The sequence below is a fragment of the Chelonia mydas genome, chromosome 9 (assembly GCF_015237465.2).
Source record: "Chelonia mydas isolate rCheMyd1 chromosome 9, rCheMyd1.pri.v2, whole genome shotgun sequence".
NCBI lineage: Eukaryota > Metazoa > Chordata > Testudines > Cheloniidae > Chelonia > Chelonia mydas.
The window spans coordinates 46634940-46649233 of NC_057855.1; the positions used below are offsets into that span (position 1 = coordinate 46634940).

At 50.9% G+C, this 14294-nt stretch overlaps 1 protein-coding gene across 1 annotated transcript in view; it reads right to left on the bottom strand.

Annotated features, from left to right (window-relative positions):
• MYO7B (myosin VIIB) overlaps positions 1-14294 on the bottom strand; it is an 84429-nt gene that overhangs the window by 10984 nt on the left and 59151 nt on the right. The window contains exons 35-41 of the mRNA XM_027830647.3: positions 13584-13753; positions 12814-12998; positions 10782-10909; positions 10025-10182; positions 9065-9218; positions 4944-5099; positions 137-242 (exon numbers count right to left, since the gene is read on the bottom strand). Coding sequence (XP_027686448.2) covers positions 137-242; positions 4944-5099; positions 9065-9218; positions 10025-10182; positions 10782-10909; positions 12814-12998; positions 13584-13753 — 1057 coding nt within the window. The remainder of the gene's footprint in view (positions 1-136; positions 243-4943; positions 5100-9064; positions 9219-10024; positions 10183-10781; positions 10910-12813; positions 12999-13583; positions 13754-14294) is intronic.

Here is a 14294-nt window from a genome sequence, read left to right on the forward strand (position 1 = left end):
ATCTAGGTGGATCTTATGAACCAAACAAAGAGTGCAATTCAGCCACCGTTCTGCACAGAGCAGCACCATATTCCACTGAAAAGTGGCCCTACATGAATCAAAGAAGTCAAGGGTGGGAGAAGGAGGGAGTTCTCACCTGCTCTGTATTGTTAGGGAAGCAAACCTTGTGTGAGATCTTGGTGATGTTCTGCTGGATGGCCTCCACCTCCACGTTATGGGGAGCCGACTTCCGAGAGCCACTCCTGGAAAACAACAACCCAAGGCACTTCAGAGCTGGGCATTCACTCATCCCCCTGGGGAGCTGCAGAGTGAGATTAAACTGACGCAGAGACCCCAGCACTCTGGCTTTGCAAAAGGAGACGTTCCCACTGCACCTCTGGCCCTAAAGCATGTTAAATATATTAACAGGGCAAGGATGTGCGGGTTGATTGGAACATCCATTAAAAAGCCATTCTACTCTGCAAAGTGGCTAGATAAAAATGGCATTTGTGTGTATTCAGCATCGTAGCTCCTGTCTTTAATGGCTAACATAATTTTTTCCTCCTGTTTGCAAGAAGATGGCGAGAGAGCTAGATTCTATTCCACTTCACGTATTGTCAACAGAATTTTAACTGAGATTCCAATGCAGAATCTTTATTACAGCTGATGATGCAGGTGCCAGCAAGCCCCCAGCTTGGAAGGGCTGTTAAAAGCATTATGTTTTTACCTGTCAACTGAGCAGGGTTGGTGTGGAAGTGTATTCCACAATGCCAGTTTCACACAGTCACACTACAAGTAGAGCTACACTTTAAGGTAAGGGGAGGTGGGTCTGACTCAGTCCAGACCTCCACAGAGGCACAGGAGGGACAAAGCTAGCCCATTATTTTAGGGTGCTGCTATTTTCTCTGTTTCCTGCACTTTGTGGAGTAGCTCAGGTAGTGGGGAGAAGTGGGGCAGACCAGGCTTGCTGTGGCCAGCCAGATCAATGGGGAGGCGTGGGATGGGGGGGACCCACAGTGACTTAGAGAAGAATTTGGCCTCGCCTCTGACCCAGCATACAGAGTTATTTTGGTTGTTTTTAAAACCTCATTTCTTCTAATTTAGTAATGTGAATTTCAGTTAGGGAGGGGAAAACCGAACCTAACATTTGCTTAACAGCACTGCTGTTGATAGGTGACCCCGTTCAGCTCACCAGGATTCAGTCATTCTCAGTGTGAGTACTGGGAGGGGTATCTGGGGCCTCTCTCGAGGTGCGGGGGGCAGTATCGCTGTCTGTCATGGTGGCAGGGCAGCTGGCACAGACCCAGGGACTCAGCACCAGCCATTAGTTAGCACCTCCCTGCTGAGAGCTGGAGCCTGGGTGGATAGGAACCACTCAGTTGCGGATGAAGGGGAAGGACCAGGGGTGAGCTGGAGCCGGTTTGCACCGGTTCGCTAGAACCGGTTGTTAAATTTAGAAGCCCTTTTAGAACCGGTTGTCCTGCGAGGGCTTCTAAATTTAACAACCGGCCCAAAGTGGTGTTTTAGGCGCTGACTCCATGGGTGCTCCAGGGCTGGAGCACCCACGGGGAAAATTTGATGGGTGCAGGGCACCCACCGGCAGCTCCCCGCGCCCAGCCCACCTCCGCTCCGCCTCCTCCCCTGAACGTGTCGCCCCCCCCCCCGCTTCTCCGCCCCCCCACCCCGGCTTCCCGCAAATTAGCTGTTCGCGCGGGAAGCCTGGGAGGGCTGAGAAGCAAGCGGCGGCTTCGCCCTCAAGCCCAGGGAGCCGGAGGCGGAGCGGAGGTGAGCTGGGGCCGGGGGGGGTGTGAGGAGGGCTGCCCGCACAGGAGCAGGTAACCCGGGGGGCGCAGGGGAACCGCTCCTGCCCCAGCTCGCCTCCGCCTTTGCCTCCCTGGGCCTGAGGGCAAAGCCGCCGCTTGCTTTTCAGCCCTCCCAGGTTTCCCGCGCGAACAGCTGACTCATGGGTAGCCGGGGGCAGAGAAGCAGAGCGGGGCGGCGCGTTCAGGGGAGGAGGCGGAGGTGAAGTGAGCTGGGGCCGGGCACGGGGCAGGGCGGGGAGCTGCCGGTGGGTGCTCTGCACCCACCAAATTTTCCCCGTGGGTGCTCCAGCCCCGGAGCACCCACGGAGTTGGTGCCTAAGGCACCACTTTTGATGTGATCAGTGGGGGGAGTGGCCGCTCCCCCTGCTCCCCCCCCTAGCTACGCTACCCTGCCCCTAGGAGCAAGAGGGACCTGCCGGATGCTTCCTGGGAGCCGCCCCAGGTAAGCACCACCGGGACTCCCCACCTCGCTCCCCGGCAGGTTCCTCTGGCTCTTAGGGGCAGGGTGGGCACCCACTACGGTGGCCCACGAGACCCTCCTGCCCGGTTCTGGGGGCAGTCAGGGGACAGGGGAGGGGGATGGACGGGGCAGGGGTCCCGGGGAGGGGGGGGGCATCAAGGAACACGGGGGGTTTGATGGGGCACGAGTCCCAGGGGGCGGGGGTAGGCCACAACCCCCTCATGGGGTGAGGAGGGAACCGGTTGTTAAGATTTTGGCAGCTCATCACTGGGAAGGACCAATCGGGAGGCTCTTTCTAAGCTACCATGTCTGCTCTGCAAAACACCTGGATATTACCTCTTATTTGAAAAATTCGCTGAGACAGAGTGTGGAGGATCAAACAAGAGGCAATATCTGGGAAAACCTGGATGTATGGTAACCCTAGGTGGGGAGGAAAGGTACCCCGAGCACCTACTGGGATGCCGGCGCTGGTTTTCCCCATCCAGGAGCCATGGCATGAAGATGCTGCCTTGGAGGACCAGAGATAGTCCCAGAAGCCCAGTTTGGCTCCCCCTCCCCAGAGTTTAGGGGAGTCTTACGAAGCCCACCTTCCCTGTGGGCTGGTGGAGAAGAATCAGTACTGACAGAGCAGACAGGCCACAGGGAGGGAGGAAGTGTCTGGCCATCTTTAATATGAGGAGAAAAAACAGCCTCTGAAACATACATGCTCTCGTACCCGCCCTCCCACTCTCTGGGCAACTTAATGGAGGACATCTTCACTTAATAAAAAGCTGCTTTTCCCGGCTAAAGAAACTCTGTCTAGCTGAGCAGTGCCCTGTGGAAGGACGGCACACTCTGGGGGGAGGCAGGAGACTTTCAGTCCCCTCAGAAGACAAAGCAATGAATAGCTTTCCTGCCCTGGTGTTGATCAGGCAATTTAAAGGCAAATTCACTTTGCAGTGGTGTTTCCCCTAATTGTACAATGCCACCCACTGAGAGCGGGCAAAGCAGCCAAGTTAGCATTCCGACCGAGTCTGGGCCAGGGAAGGTAGGGGGAAGGGACTAGACACGGGGCCCACTCCTAGAGACGGGGGGAAGACGAGCTGGAAGGGAGAAACGGTCAGGAAGAAAGTCTCTTTGGAACAAACAGCTGGAACAACCAGGGTCAGGATGAACTGGGGCTGGAGCACGTAAGGAGCTCACACCAGCCGGGAAAGGGGGAAGCTGTCTGTGACACTGGCAGGCCAGGCGCCAGCTCTTGCCCAGGCTGCAGCCGTTCGCTAAGAAGTAACAAACGCATAGCTGGAGACCAGACTCGTTCCCCTATCTGTTTGTTTTGCTCAAAATAGGAAATAGTCATATAAGAATGTAGTTAGTGTTCAGACTCTATGAAATGCTTGTAAGTTGCTGCATGCATTAATCTCACTTGCAATGTCAGTATTCTGTGCTATAAGGAAATGTGTTATAACTTCGAAAATATTTGCTCTGAGCTTGTGAACCCCTTTCTCCCCTCTGCCCAGCTAGAAGAACTGTCAAAATCAGATGGGCCATCCAGGAGCATGCAATACAAAGGACTGGTTAATGGCCACATGATCCCACCAGCCACTTCAGTTTCTGTGATAGGCCCTCCTCACGTTCATGACACCAACCAAAAGAGAATTTCAATCCCTCCCGCTTGTTGTATGTGGGCTTTGCTCTCAGCTCCTGTGGTTTTTCCGAGGGGCTGAGAAGCAGAGGACAGACGCATGCACACATGGCAGTCCCCATTGGGTTGCTAGTGCTCTGGAGCACTAAGGGAAGCAGACCAATGCTGACAACAATGCTCCTGCTAAAGAAGGGGCATGTCAGGGTGAAGCAGGGCATGATCTTAGCCCTGCTTCCCCCTCACAATGCATCAGCTTTTGGCTGCAGAGCAGTATTTCTGTACCTGCTGTACACCTAAGCACCCTGCCCCCTCAGTACACCAGAGGTATTGTGAGCCTGATACCCCATTGCTCTGCCCCCATGTCACTCAGACCAGTGCAGAATGGGTGTAACTGTAACACAACCCAGTGAGAATGAGAATTGCATTGGTGTAGATGACCAGGCAGGGTGCAAGATACTGGTGCATCTGGCGTCTCTACTGAGCAGGATGTATGCTGCCAGGAGCCCCACTCAGATGTTGCTGCTTTTCTCAGCACGGTTCTGGTTCACAGAGCCATATTTACACACTGTGCGACTCCATCAGCTTCACTGGAGTCTCAGCATAATGAATTTAACCCAACATTTTACCTGCAAAGGAGGAGGGGGCATACACTGAGTTTACTGTCTGGATACCACAGAATCAAAACACACCCTCATTTCCAGCTGAAGGGTGGAATGATTCCTGTATGATGCGGGGAATCCTAAAAGGGGATCTCAGTGTTGTCCACTCTTGCAATTTTATCAAAAGTCTCACAATATTTGGTGTTTTTCATAAAGCCTCAGCTCCTGGAGTCATGTGATTCTGTGAGAATCTCAGCTTCCATTTAAAAGCGTCTAGCCCTCATGGTTGTGAATGTGACTTGTGTGCTCCCTAATGGCTCTGAATTCAGAAGGCAAAGAAAAAACCCAAAATTGTCATTTAAAAAAAAAACTCAACCTCTTATGATTTTTAAGCCCATCTCAGGATGTTGGGGGCCTGACTCATGATTTTTGAGCTCGTGTGGTTGTCAGTTGTTTACCTCATTACCCTCTGAATTCTCCGGCTGCAGTCCAGAGCCAGGGTCTCTTTCTGACGAGTCTCGATGAACTTCTGGGCATGTTTCAGCAATGATTTGCTGGGAGGGAACAGGCCAGTGCAGAGCCAGAGTAACTGCCAGCCACTGTTCACACTGTACCTGCAAACACAAAACAGCAGAGCTAGTGTCTGATGGATCCTCCTCAAACCATGCAATAGCTACAGAAAAGAGAAGCCCTGTGTAGAAATATGGCCCCACAATAGAGCACTGTGTCACTCCCAGTAAGAGGAGCAAATCATCAGAGCCTGCATGCAGAACCCAGCAGGCTATTGCTGTACAATGGCAGAGAAGATCATGCTAAATCCAGGCTGATGAATTATTCATGACAGTTGCAAATCTCATGAATAATAATAAGCTCCAGCTTCAAGACTATTGTGGCAGCTGAATCCCTGGGGCCTTCTCCTGCAAAGCCATTGGGTGCTCATGTTCATGCAGTGCTACCAACTCACATTTATTTGGATCGTGTTAAATATTTTTTGTAGCAGATTGTTTGCATTCATCTTCCGCCAGCTGTGCCCCATTGCCCATAACAAAGGAATGCATAGGTGCTGGAACTAGGACTGCTCGGGGTGCTGCAGCACCCCCTGGCTTGAAGTAGTTTCTATTATATGCAGGGTTTACAGTTTGGTTCAATAGCTCTCAGCACCCCCACTACACAAATTGTTCCAGCACTTCTGCAGGCACTCGCCTTGCAGTTGATTTTTCTGAACATACAATTCTACTCTGAAAAGGGACGGTATAAATGGCATGGTGGGGTTCCATAATTATCTCCCAGTGACTCTCGATCAAATTTGCTCAATTCACGTATATCTAATCTCCAGCCCTGCAAACTGTCAGTCACTGTGGGGTCTTCTGGCTTGTGCAGCATCACCAGTAATAATGGTTCTGCAGCTGGAACTCTGTTGATGAGGCCAGAAGCAGAACAGATTCCAGTCACGGTGATGGCTCTGAACTGCTAAGTCATGAGCCAGTTTGGTCAGTGTAGGAAGTAGATCTGACCCTTTTACACAGTCACTTTTCTGAGGGCCAGATTTTGATCGCAGCTACACCAATATAAATCTGGAGAATCTTCAGTAATAAGTGTTTTTGAATTTACACCCATGTAAATGAGGGCAGAATTTGGTCCATAGTGCACCAGTCTGGGAAGGATATAACATTTGTTTCCCTTGCTGTTCCAATGAAAATATGCTCAAATAGCCATGTTTTAGGGATTGTTATTTCCACCCCAGTGACACAGTGGAAAATCACTAGGGCTAAAGTGGTGGAATGAAGGAGGAACTGCACTGGTATCATGATTAGAAATACTGCATTAATACCATTTGCAATGAGAGAGTGTGGCCTTTGAGATTGACAAGGAAAGAACCCTGCCCATTCCCTCATGGATGGAGCCAGGACACCCACAACTGCCCCACCAGAAGCGGAAGGGCGGGACAGGAAGTATAAAGGACGGGCTCTCTAGCTCAGTTGGGCTGGAATCACTGGAGGAGGTGGGTGTCTCTTGCTTGCTGCTGGGGCTTGAGCCTGAGAGAGACACCTTAACAGCACTGAGGACCCAGAGGAGCTGCCTGATGCCAGGGACGCTGAGAAGTTGCTGGGACTGCCGTTAGCAGTGTAACCCAGGGAGACTGAGGACAACCCCAAGGCACAGGTACAGCACGAGAAGAGTGTAGGAAGTAGCTCAGGGACACCAGACTCTACTCTGGTTGTGGTATTACCTAAGTACTGGTCAGTGTGTTGCGGTAGGATCCCCATTGACCCAGTGGAGTAGGGTGGGCTGGAGTTCCCCTACCCCCTGAAACCCCACCCCAGGGGTGGCAACCTCCCCATCTTAGGCCAAGAGGCCTGCATTTGTCTGCCATCTGCATGAGCCCCTGGGCTGTGTGGCACGGTGCCCTGCCTGCAGCCAGAGCCCTGGACTACCTGCCACTTGGCCCTGCCTAGAGGGCCAGAGTTTTAGAGACTGCTAAATCTCCCAATAATCCTTGCCTAGAGAGGGACCTGAGAGTGAGGGGGTGTGGCCTTTGAGATTGACAGGGAGAGACAGCCACCCACTCCTACACCATTATACAGCTATTTGTATGCAAAGTACACCACCATTCCGCTTGCAGCACCATCATGGTAAAGCACATGCCCAGATGGAAGAGTCAATTCTGACTGGTGCACTGATGCAACGCTGCAGGCTGGCAAACCCTGTTTGTTGGTGAAATAATAATAATAATAATACTTTGCACTTGTATAGCAATCCTTTCTATGAGATTGAGCCATACGACACCCCTGAGAAATAGGTAACTAACTACAATTTTAAAGATGGGGAAACTGAGGCACAGCTTGATTCAGAGACTTGCTCATTGTCACGCTGCAAGCCAGATGCAGTCAAGAAGAGAACCTAGAACTCCTGCCTGCCTGGTTCATCCTCTAACCACTAGATCATGCTGCCTTGCTCCCTTCCAAAGTGATCTGGTTTGATCATTATGCCTTGTGTAATTTTTAAATCCTTTATGAGCAGTGTTCTAAGTGGCACCAATGAGCTCTGAAGGGAGTTGTGCCCAGCCTGCCTGGATGGACTGCCATGGTGCGGGGTCTAGGTGTAATGTGTTGTCTTGATAGCCTGCAGTTCTAGAAACCACAATAACACTGTGGTACTGGCTGTGATCCATGGAATGTCACCAATGGTTATAACTGTGAGGCCAAATGTTAACCTAGAAACAGTTTAGACTTACAAGCTATTTACATGACAATGAGGTGTAGGCAAATCCCTGCCCCAAGATAGCAAACCATCTCTAGTGCATGCTGTGTATTTGTTTGTTCTGAAATGGTTATTCTTGCCTATGTTCGTACATTCCACTTATCACACTGGAACGTGATTCTGACCCATCATTGATGATTGCTACTAGAGGAAACAGTAGCAGTAAGAGTCTCTCCCTGCCAGACAAGGAATGTAACAGAATGTGTTGCTCTCACATGTATTAATCTTGTTGATTTGTTTTATACAACAGCCTCCTGAGCCACTCTTTCTGGGACAGGAAGCTGCTGGGTCTTATGCTTGGGGGCTGCTTTCACATCTCATGGGGCCTTGTTCTCAAACCTGCTCCGCCCCCAGCAGCTCACCATGTAGATCTCTTTGGAAAACATAGCAACTAACTCTGATACCTAAATGGGAGCTGAGCTCTCTTGACAGTCTGGCCCCAGGTGTATTGCCTCTGCCCACCCTGCTCTGCTAACGATGCCAGACTTGGTGAATCTCTTGCTGCTTTGTTGCACAGACTTCTCCATACCTTGTTTCCTGCAGCTCCCTGCATGTGGAATGTCCTCCCTGGACCGGGAGACCTCTCCTCATTCAAATCCCCTCACTCCTTTAGGACCCGTTTCTGTCCTGACTCCGCAAAGTGAGTCAGCATGACAAAACCTTACTGCTGTGACCCATCCTTCCCATCTTGCCCCACTCTGCTGTCTTGTTGCCCTGAGTCCTGTCTGAGACTCCACTGCAAGCTCTTTGGGCAGGGACCCTGTGCCATCCATCTATTCTGCAAGGCGCTGTAAAGTAATACATAACAATCAGAATGAGGGGAAGCCAGTAGAAGATCCAGTGACAACAGTGTGCTAACATGACGCTTACAGCAGGGAAGCTAAACTTGGTGGGGGGCTGGATGGGAAGGCGGAGGGGGACAACCTAACCTCTAATATAATGGTTATAAAGGCACACAAGACCCACTTATAGGACCGTATCTCCATTCACAGCTACATAGCCAGCACTGAGGGGAAAAGGCTCCCCTGCACAGACAGCCACAGTCTCCAAGGGAGTAAACCTGCAGACAGTGCTAGCATCTCGAGAAGGGATGGGGCCACAGTCACATCCGCTCCCCACAAGCACCAGCCAATAGTGCTGAGAGGGGAGGGTGCCCATCGCACCCTTCTTATAGGGTGCTGCACCTGCCGCTCCTGAAGACATTCCCTCCCACTACAGCTGCTGCAGGAATTCCAGCTCGCTGCAGCTCCCCAGATCTTGAATTGGAATCACCCGTCATGTACTGGAGGATGGGGCCAGATGCACATGGGCCTGGTACCTGTTGCTGTTCTCAGTCAGCTGTTTCATGATCTGACAATAGATCTCATCCCGCAGCACCTCCTCCTGGATGGCTGCCACAAATATCTGGTCAGTGAGCTCCACGGAGGACCGTGCCTGCTTTGAGGGGTAGTCCCCCATGAACTTCATGATGGGTGAAGGCACAGTTAAGGACTGTCCGCATGGGAAGGACACATAATCAGCAGAGACTTGGGGCAAATCCTGGCCATGGTGCTAGGCGTCACTTCATTGCCAGTCAAGCAATAGATACATGAGGCCCAGTCATATCCCCTGGCTGTGCTGCCCACTGGAACCTACCCCTTCTCTTCCCAGCATAGCCACCACCAAGCTAGGACCTGTGCTTGCTTTTACAGTCACCATTAACTGCAGGGATTTGTCACCCTCTCTACCAGAATGCCTCTCCTGGGATTATTCCACAGGGGTTCTTGGGAGACTCCTGGTGTGTATTGGTGAGAGGAACCCTGTTCTGTTCCTTGTACCTTCTCCACAAGCACCGTCCTTTCAGTTGCATGACTCCTGTGGCTTTAGCTGCCTGACCCTTGCAGGAGGACACCCAACAGTTCAGAAGCTCTGGAATCATGCAGGAAGCCACATGCTTTCTAACCGGAATTACTTAATTGCTGGCAAATTGTATGTGCATTCTAGCAGCAGCTCCCTCAAGATCCTCTTAGGTGGCTGGACCCTCGGGATGTACCCTACATGGTGGGCCATGGTGGGGCTGTTGAGCCGTAGAGTAGAGCAGTTTTTCCCCTTTGCAGGAAAGATGGCACTCTCTTAACCCCATGTGCTCTACACAGCTACCTTCCCCCCCCCCCCCATTTACAATGGCTGGGATATGAGATTAAAGGAAGTGAAACAGACATGGATCACTGCCGGCAGCTTTTCCATTGCCCTGCCAGTAACACAGCTCCACCCAGCTGAGGGGGAGATGAAAGGATATCAATGAAAGCCTGGCAAGCAAGGTCCCGAAGTTCTGGATCTGCACACACCTTCCTCAGTAAGGGCTGCTTCAGGGGTTCCTTGGAGAGTGCCCACAGCTGGCTGCGCCCGCGAGATTTGTGGAGGACAGCCTTGCTGATGGACTCCTTTTCAGGAACCCTGAATGGAAACAGAAATAGTTCATTCTGACCTGTTAGATCAGTAGTAACATTAAACAGGAAGCCAGCACTGTGAAGACTGATCTGTGACCATGTTCTATGCCAGAGTGATGAGCTAGTACTGTAGATGGGGCTGCCAGGGCCTGGGAATGCACTGTGACCGCACATCCTTGTAGATATCAGCAGAAGGAAAGCACAGAAGACATCAGAGGTTTGAAAAACTATTTTTCCTCCTTCTGCTGGGACCCGAGAGGACACTGCATGTCCCAGTTCTGTGTTAGTTACATAGCACTATTTCTAGCTCCAGGATTTGCCATGTGGAAGGAAGAGAATTACAGTTCAGACCATCCTAGTCTGGCCATTGCAACCCTGCAGATAGGTGACACTAGGAGTTTCTGGGTCAGAATCTCCACCTAGTGGGAGTCACTCCACTGTCAGCTTCATTACAAGTAAGAGGAAACATAGCTCAGAGGTGTGTTCTGCCATGGAATCATTGCTACCTCCATGATAGGGTTAAAGGGTTTGTTTCAATCAGCCAGACATGAACCCTTTTTCCAGAGTCCTGCTCTGAGCAGTCTCTCCAGGTACAGGGAGCTTTACCTGAAGTACTCATAGGAAAACTCCTCAAGAGTGTAGGGCTTCACTTTCACTTCCTCTTCCTCCGCCTCCTCCGTGCGGGAATTCAGTGATGCCAACCTCCTCTGATCGGGTGACATCATCAGCAAGCTCTGAAAATACACAGAGACTTCTCACTATTACAGGGCTCTGTGCAAACGGTTTGATGTTATTATCATTGGATACACACAAATGGCATTGTACACCACGCTCAATTATTCTCTGCTGCAATAGCACTGGGAATCTGCAGAGGCTCAAGAAAGCAGCCGATTTACATTCTTAGGTAGACCCAAACACAGACAGCGAGTGCTGGAGTCAGACTTGATTAATGCCAGCACAGCACTCATTAGAAATCCACCTCCTTTTTGTCTGATTCATCTTTCAGTAGGTCCCTGGGATGGGGAGTCCTCCTGTGCACAAGTCAGAGCAGGTTAAATTAGGTTAATTAACCTGATAGACTGCATCTGGTGAGGAACCAGGGATTGAAAGGTTGGTTGATAATGGAGCCCAGCTGAGAAGGAACAGATGGGACTGGTATAAAGCCAGGAAATGGGGAGCAGAAAGGGGCTTCAGGGGAACTAGTCTGTGCTTACTTCCTCCCTGCCTCGGATAAGGGAGGTGTGTTTGGGGCTATGGAATTAAGTAGTCTGTAGTTACTTCCTGGGAGGAGGAAGTTTGGGTTGGTAAATCCAGAGAGGGGGAAGCCAGAAGTTGTAGGCAGGAGTCCAGGAACATAGCAACAGGATCTTGGAAAAAGCAGTCCACAGTTGCTAGACATAGGTTCCCCTACCAGCCACTGGGGAAGTGGCACAGGCTGGGCAGTGGAACAAAGCCTGCCTGGGACAGTTGTCCAATAGGAGTCTGCTATCCTGGAAGGGGAGGCCCATATTAACCTAGCTGGAGGGCCAAGCCACAAAGAGCAAGCCATGAAGAGAGCATCCTGAGTTGCAGACAAAGATGGCAGGGCATGTGAACAAGCAGCAGAAGGGGGTGCTGGAAGGAGCTAATCCCCAGAGCAGCCAGGAGCGGGTGCGCCAGCGTTAAGTGTGCCCCATAACAGTCCCCTTTAATCCTCTTGTACAGTACAAAATATAGCAACTCTAAAACTGGGATAGCCAATTCATCAGTGGGAAGATGGTGATTAGGGTGAAACTTGTGCTGGGTGCCTGTTAGGTGTGTTCCTTTAACACAACGTTCTGAGATGGGAGCGGCTCCCATCTGTTTGTAGGCCTGTATTTCCAATCAGCCAACCTGCAGGAAGATGGGACCCATCAGCTAAGTAAATCCAGTGACTGTATTTGCAACAAATAGTTCCGAAAAATGCACTGGGGCTTTGGGGTTTGTTTTGGTTTTTTATAAAAGGCAGAAATAGCCCAAATCATGGCATTAATCCAACATTCAGCACAAAAGTCTGGGAATTCAACTGCACACAGAAGTTCCTGCCCCTGCCCCGCCTCTTCTCCACGTCCCTGCTCCTCCACCTACCTCCCAGCACTTTCAGCTGCCAAACAGCTGTTTGGCGGTGCTTCGGACTTTCCAGGGGGGAGGAGTGGGGACGCGGCACGCTAAGGGGAAGAGGCGGGCAGGGGCAGGGACTTGGGAGAAGGGGGTGGAATGGGGGTGGGGCAAGGGGAGCCAGGGGTGGGGTCGAGCACCCACAGGGAACAGTGGAAGTCAGCGCCTATGTTACCATTAACTGTATAAAGTCATACAAAGACAGAGGGCATGGAGTTATGGCTGCTATATGTGCCATCATCTGGAAACTTATGCCTTTTGTGCAACTGAAATCTCATCCTCACTGTTGGACTAAGGGTTTTGTTTGTTTTGTCTTTGTTTTTGCATTTAATTCTGACTCATTTGTTGCTCCTATGAAAGGCACCAACCTGGTCTAAGTTGGGAGGACCACTCATATTCCAATGAACAGTCGCATTTAGTACTGTCATGCCATTCACCCCTGGGTCTGCAAGGCCTGGAGACCATTCTATTATTGTCTGTGTCCCCAGCACATGCTCCTTACCAGCACTTGGCTAGATGGTTTTGCAATGGAAGGGATAATATAGATTGCTTCTAAAGACACAATCCCCATCTTGGCAGTCCTTTCATTTTGAGCATAGGCCCAGTCACCACGATTTCCTTCCAGCCCTTTGTCCTGGGTCAGAATCAGCAAGTCCCCCTTCTTGAAGGGCAGAATGGCAGGGTCCCCTGGAAACAAAGAGAGCTATAGTATCCTATTCAGGCTTTATAATGTCAAAAGAAAATACAGGGGATTTCAACCATAAAGACAAGTAAAATGAGTTTGCAAGGCCTGGGCTCAGTTACCAGTAGGAAGCGATTTGTGTAACAATGGCTGATCATACAATAGCACTTTTTAGAGCAGACACTGACACGTCCTCTGGCAGCCTGCGCCTGCTCCCACTGAGGTCAATAGCAAAACTTACATTGATTGTGATGGGAGCAGAATGGGTCCCTGGGACTGGCAATGATGCAGGAAAAAGAGCTCACGAATGAGAATTAAGTGAATGTGGCAGGTGGAGTTCCTGGACTATGCAGTGTCCAAGAGGAAGCAAACAGCAGCGAAGGGGGAAGGAAGGTCGATTTGTTGATTTCAGGGAGGCCTGAACCATGGTGCCTGACATGCTGGCTCATTGTGGTGATCATTACTGACTCTTCCTGGAGTAAAGTTTCTGTCTCCTTGAGCTTTTCTGCTTCTCTTTTAGCTCTTTTGAGTGCTTACTGGGGGTTCTCACAAGACTTCTCCCTGCCCAAGAGAAGGCTTGTCAGACTAACCTTGCTGCTTGCTCTCCTGCATGGCCACAGCATACTGGGATCTCTTCTTCAGTCCTTCCAGAAACAGGACCACTAGCTCCGCGATGACAATGCTGTGGACAGACGTCAGGACAAACTCCTCTGCCCGCAGCGTGATGAGAGTGCAGCTCTGCCCAAAAGACTTCACTGCCCTGTGGATCCAGAGTGGTTTGTTACTGGAACATCTGCAAAGCTTGTATCACCTTTTTGCTACATCCATACACAGCCCTCTATCTGCAGCTCAAGGCATGCAAAGCCTCCCCACAGGGGCAGGAACTTCCTGGGCATGCATTAGCACTAACAGGAGTTAGGAGCTCCTGACTCAACTTCTCGAAAGTAGGTGAGTGAAACTCTGGCTCACTCTCTCTTGAGAGCATCACATGTTGGTTCAGCTGCCCTATGTGTCTCCGCAAAGTTACCTCATTCTAGGCACTGAGGAGCATCCGTCTCCTGGAGTGAGCAGTGAATTAATTCAATGTAAGGCTTCCCTCACACTAATGCACCTCAGTCCTGACCTGGAAGGATGATCTTTCCCTGGACTGACTGGGGAAGTTCATTCATTCAGAAACTCTCTGGACGTGTCCCAAGGATGGATGCTGACCCAGACCCAGAACAACCACCTTTCTCGGGGAGCGAGGGGAAGAGAATCTCCATCCTCCATGGAGAGCCGTTGGCTGAGTCTAGGCTGAGAGG